Raw genomic sequence first — 5,997 nt, forward strand, 5'->3', positions numbered from 1 at the left:
AAAAACAAAAACAAAACTTGTAAGGTCTGTGGAACGGTGTTAAAATCTATACTATGCACAAAACATCTGTAAAGTGTGTGGTATGACGTGAGAACTTGCGTTACGTAAAAATTAAAAACAAAACCTGTAAGGTCTGTGGAACGGTGTTAAAATCTATACTATGTACAAAACAGCTGTAAAGTGTGTGGTATGACGTGAGAACTTGCGTTACGTAAAAAACAAACACAAACCTGTAAGGTCTGTGGAACGGTGTTAAAATCTATACTATGTACAAAACATCTGTAAAGTGTGTGGTATGACGTGAGAACTTGCGTTACGTAAAAAACAAACACAAACCTGTAAGGTCTGTGGAACGGTGTTAAAATCTATACTATGTACAAAACATCTGTAATGTTTATGGGAAATAATAATGAAGAAAAACACAAATACCTTTCTGAAAAATAAAGAGCAAAATACGTTATTTAATATGTTAACGACCATAAAACTTCAATGTGTAACATGTAATTAATGTAAGTGCTATTAATTTTTAGTTTGTGATCATACTACCTGCAGAGATTTCTTTTTCTCCTGTCCACAGAAGTAAATGTCTTATAAAACAAAAATATGCTAACAAAGACAGTGGGTGCAGCCTCACCACAGAAGAAAGAAGACATGTATGACTAGAAATGTTGGTATACGTCTCTCTTGCTCAAGATGGTCATGTTTATAAACCATTTCTATTATTGGTCGACATGTTCATCTGAGGTACTTTTGTTCACACTGTTAGACTGTGAAAATACATTCATCTTCCAAACTTATAATGTAGGCAAGACATTTGTTACCTGATAGGATCAAGTCAAGAAGTAACTAAAGTGTGTATACACTGCTTCTCTGCTATCCTTCCTTCAATTAAAACCGCTGAGTTTAAAGATTTGTTCGACCCTGCTACTAAAGCGCCACCGGCAAGCGGTGGTAATATAGTGAATGAAGATTTGTCCTGTGTTTTTTTTTTAAGATTTACATTTAACTTCTTTCAAAAGTTATGGTTAAGTGATCATTTTGTGGAAGTTTTCCTGTAATTTTTTTTATACCTCTGGTTTTGAAACATTACTACGTGCATGCAATATTTGTTCAGAGAGTCCATTAGACGGAGTCAGATTGGAAAAAGTTATCTACACTTCTGTGTATAATCCTCATGTGTTTGTTGTTAAGCGCAAAGCTATTCGATGGGCTATCTGCGCTATGCTCACCACGGGTATCGAAACTCGGTTATAAGCGTTTATAAGCCTTTAGACTTATCGCTAAACCGCTGGGGCGAAATCTCACGTGTGAAGTGTCCTCCATGCCATATGCTGACCCAAAGGCTGGAATGGCCACTGCAGTTCAACACATTGTGACCTTTATAACAGCTCAAAGTGAAACAATCGCTATTGCAAATTATAAACCATCCACATATCTTCACATTTATTGGTTTCTAAATCCAATCATCGATGCAGCAAGGCTGATCTTACAAGTTTTTCATTCTGGTACTTCCACAAGCATATGGCTCGTACAGAAGCCAAAACATGGCGATATCATTCATTTATGAGGATGATTCTACATCACTCAGTAAAGATAAAGACCAAGGTAAGACATTCATGTTCAGATAAATTAATCAGGATGACCATAGTGACATGCATAGTGACTCAAGCTACAACTGCATGGTTATATGGAAGTCATCTTCAACAGGGACAAAATACACAGAGCCATAATACATTCAAAGATGAAGGTCCAGGCCCAGATGGTGTAAAAATATCAACCTTTAAGAACCTTGCAGAAGACAGCCTGTTTAATCTAGTGTTGGAATAGTGGCATAGCTCAGCAACAGGTAACATCTCTGAAATATGAACTGATGACATTATCAAATCCCTAAGAAAACTCTTGAAATGTCACCCTCTCTCTTCTGAAATGGCATCAAATATTCGTCTTACAAAACACCAGATCCCAAGGAAGGCTGTACCTAGTAGGTTTGCCTATAAGATTGAACCAGAACTACTATCAATATTACGTGCAAGTTGCAGTGGAAGAAAAACCAGGATCAACACTGCAAACCCCAAGGGGGAAAAAAAGACGTATAAAATGGGCAATTTACTTGTTTGGCCTGAGGTTTCCTTCTGAAATGTAGAGTTGTTTGTGTAAGTAATGAACACTTGAAGAACATTTGACTATAGGTTCAGCTTAAGAAAACATCACTAGAAAAGAGGCTTTAGAGAAGAACTCTCAGAGTGTAATTTTGATTCTAGAGAATGGATAAAGATTATGGTAAAGGGAACTGAAAAGGCAATTTCCTTTTATCAATAAAAGTTTGCATAAACAGAAAATATCCTAATTGAATAAAGCTGCTGATTAGAAAAACATTTTATACCATCTATGTTTGGACAAGAGATTACAAAACTACCTTCATGCACTGTAAACTACCCCTAATTACGGTCATCTCCGATTCCAAGAGAATGATTAATGTTGAGTCACACCAAAACAAGGATATTTATCTCGGCTTTTGATCCGAAGACAAGACGGTAGTTCTAAAATCTGATGATGTGAAAGAAAACTACTACTATATTGGCTTTCAAAAATTCAGATTTTTTGACATGGTTATCGAAAGTAGATATAGGTGGCACTGGTGTGCCTTACTTGTGGACTTAAGGGATATCATACCATAAGATATTTGCTATCTATAAGTGCAACAAGTGCTACGTTCTGTATATACCGATACGATTTTGTTTGAGGCATGACAGTAATGTTAAATATTGTTTATCGTACGACTTGTCGAGAAGCTGTGTATTCGTAACATAACCATGTCCTTTCGGTGTTCTCTACTTGTAATTGTTGTTGTGGTTTTTTTTTTGGGGGGGGGGAGTGGGAAGTAAAACAGTGAAATGTCTGCTGCGGCTGCTTGATTGTTTCAGGTTTCTTGTTCGGCAGGATTTGCTGAACTCCTTCACTTTCAGCTTTCTTATTTAACGAGATTCTCTGGACTCTTTCATTTTCAGCTTTCTTATTTAACGAAATTCTCTGGACTCTTTCATTTTCAGCTTTCTTATTTAACGAAATTCTCTGGACTCCTTCATTTTCAACTTTCTTATTTAACGATATTCTCTGGACTCCTTCATTTTCAGCTTTCTTATTTAACGAGATTCTCTAGACTCTTTCATTTTCAGTTTTCTTATTTAACGAAATTCTCTGGACTCCTTCATTTTCAACTTTCTTATTTAACGAGATTCTCTGGACTCCTTCATTTTCAGCTTTCTTATTTAACGAAATTCTCTGGACTCTTTCATTTTCAGCTTTCTTATTTAACGAGATTCTCTGGACTCCTTCATTTTCAGTTTTCTTATTTGTAACGGTAGGTCATTCGACCGTACACCATTTTAACTCAACAGCTATGAAGAAGATGTTATAACAGAAATCACTGCTTTACTGTTGTATCCGTAGTATGTGTTGAAATAAACAGATTCCTAATAGGAAGGGAACATCCGAAAACTATACCAAAGCCAAAAACTTTCTTTTATAATAAATATACAATTCCAACCATGACATCAAGGAAAAAAGTTTTGTGTTTCTTTTATTATTTGTTATTCCTCAAGTGAGTTTCATAAATATATTTGGAGGCCAGCACAAGTAAGTCCTACTCCAGCTTTTTCACGTAATTCTAGTCAGTAATTGATAGTTTAACCACAAATGCTTCAAATTCCTTTCCCTTATTCAAGCAAAAACTGCAACCAGACGTAACCACAGTCGATGCATTACCACTCAGTGAATGGATTTGATCTTTTCGTGATAAGACTTCCATAGTTTCTTTAGTCACCTTCCTGCATAAATCTGAAACTGTGTGACATTATTGTATTACCACAAGAAAATGCGTTATCTCTGTATTTTTCTTTATAAAGAGTGTTAATTATGAGTAAAATGTTCAATAAATTAACGCAGTATGAACAGAGACCATTACTTCTAACCTCACATTCTTTGTTCGCTGTTTCCTTTTAATATAGTTAAAAAGAAAACTGAAGCACACTGCAGACTCAACACAAGTTCGTACACCGAATATAAAATTAAACCATAATTTTGGTAAACTCTTAAGCAAACAGATAAGGCACTTCAGGTGAATAAAGTATTTATATAAATGTATTTTTCTTATGATTTCTTACATTGCAATAGATTTTCTGACATAGAACACGGCATGACTTTTGCAACCAATAACTATTAAATCTTTAGGTGCTGCCTTAATCTGTGGGTGTTGATTACACCAGTACTTGTTTGTTAGATGTTTAAACAAAGATAAGGCAGATCTAATTACTCTATTATTGTAGTTCATCAGTTTGAAGAATAAAAATTGGTGAAAAATGAGGTAAAATCTTTTACTGTTGAAATAAAGAACACTTTAAAAATCATTATTGTATATTCACTCTATATCAATTCCACGCGTTAGTAGCTCCATCTATGAATGCTTAGGACACAGAAAATTGCATACCTCATCACCCTGTTCTCTGGCGATGTCAATGGCATCCTTTAATTTTTCAGCAAATATGGAGTTAAAACTAATCAACTCATCTATATTTAAAAATATCTGGCGTAATTGTTCTTTTCCTAGCAATCCGGCAACTTCCATTGGCCTGTAAAATTCCTATAAATAAAATGAACAAAACAAACAAATCATTTAAAATATACAACTGTCTTTTAGGCATAATTACATAATCTAAAAATAGAAAATATTTAAAATATTTACACAGTCCTAAACGTTCAGGCGTATTTGAATATACTTTACGTTTAGGTCGTCAAATATAAAAATAATGCAGAAATAACTAATGAGGTTTTCGAAATACATATATGTATATCTTTTCTAATGCTTTGGTTTTCTAAAAGTTTTTCTATTATAATATCAATAACGTGGGGATTGATATTGGAAATGTAATAATAACAGCAGGTGTGGTTTTTCTCAAGTCTCTATATAACCGTGGGAGTGAGTTGGGGGAAGTTTTTGACTGTTTATTTTATTCAAAGTCGTAAGTTTGAAAATTTTATTTTCGAAGAGTATCGTTTATGATAGGTAACTCATACAATCAGAAAAAAAATAATACTATTTTTTTCTAAACAACTTTCTTATGTAAACAAGAACCAAAATTTTGAGTAATATTTTACCTCTTTGATTATTCGAAGATCTCTTCCATACTTAAGCTCGGTTACAACAATCTCAGATATTAACTCTTTACGTTCATATTGTTTTTTTTCACATTTTCGACACACTAAAGGATTAAACATCGTTCCAGAAAATTCATCCTCTCGTGGCTCCACCTGTTGGTCACAATCAGCACACTGTTGCTCCTCGTTTTCTATCGCTACCAAGCGGCGTAGCTTGCTGGGTTTACTGGTTTCTGCACCGACGCCACTGTCAGTTCTTTCTATTTCAGCAGATGCTGGCCGTCCAAGCTATAAAAGTATTAATACTATTGTTCATTGTATACTGTGATACACCAAAACCTCAAAAATTACAACTGTTCCTAGAAGTTTAACCCTATTTTTCAATTAACATTCATCTCGTCAGTCATTTCTGCAAAGAAATGGTTACATTAGTAAATAAATATCGGTATTATGAAACTGTTGCCCGTGGGATGCAACTTACGATGTATTTACACTCTTAATTTTTGTGTAAGTAAGTAATCCTACAAACATTCTTAATTATATACACAAAGAAAATTCGATTATACGAAACGTCCCCTGGTGGAACAGCGGTAAATAACGCTAAAATCCGGGGCTTGATTCCACGCGGGTAACACATCAGATAGCCCACTGTGGCTTTGCTGCAAAAATACAGAAACCTTAACAAAATCATAATAAAAACTACAGATCTAGAAAACATTCCTTCCTAATTATTTTACACAAAATCATAATAAAAACTACAGATTTAGAAAACATTCCTTCCTAATTATTTTACACAAAATCATAATAAAAACTACAGATTTAGAAAACATTCCTTCCTAATTA

General features: G+C 34.3%; 1 protein-coding gene across 2 annotated transcripts in view; it reads right to left on the reverse strand.

Annotated features, from left to right (window-relative positions):
• Positions 1-5,997, reverse strand: part of LOC106466179 — a 102,862-nt gene that overhangs the window by 31,899 nt on the left and 64,966 nt on the right. For both annotated transcript variants that reach the window (XM_022394142.1, XM_013926422.2), the window contains 2 exons: positions 5,155-5,442; positions 4,487-4,639 (listed from right to left, as the gene is read on the reverse strand). In XM_022394142.1, coding sequence (XP_022249850.1) covers positions 4,487-4,639; positions 5,155-5,442 — 441 coding nt within the window. The remainder of the gene's footprint in view (positions 1-4,486; positions 4,640-5,154; positions 5,443-5,997) is intronic.

This window comes from Limulus polyphemus, unplaced genomic scaffold, assembly GCF_000517525.1.
Source record: "Limulus polyphemus unplaced genomic scaffold, Limulus_polyphemus-2.1.2 Scaffold2179, whole genome shotgun sequence".
Taxonomy (NCBI): domain Eukaryota; kingdom Metazoa; phylum Arthropoda; class Merostomata; order Xiphosura; family Limulidae; genus Limulus; species Limulus polyphemus.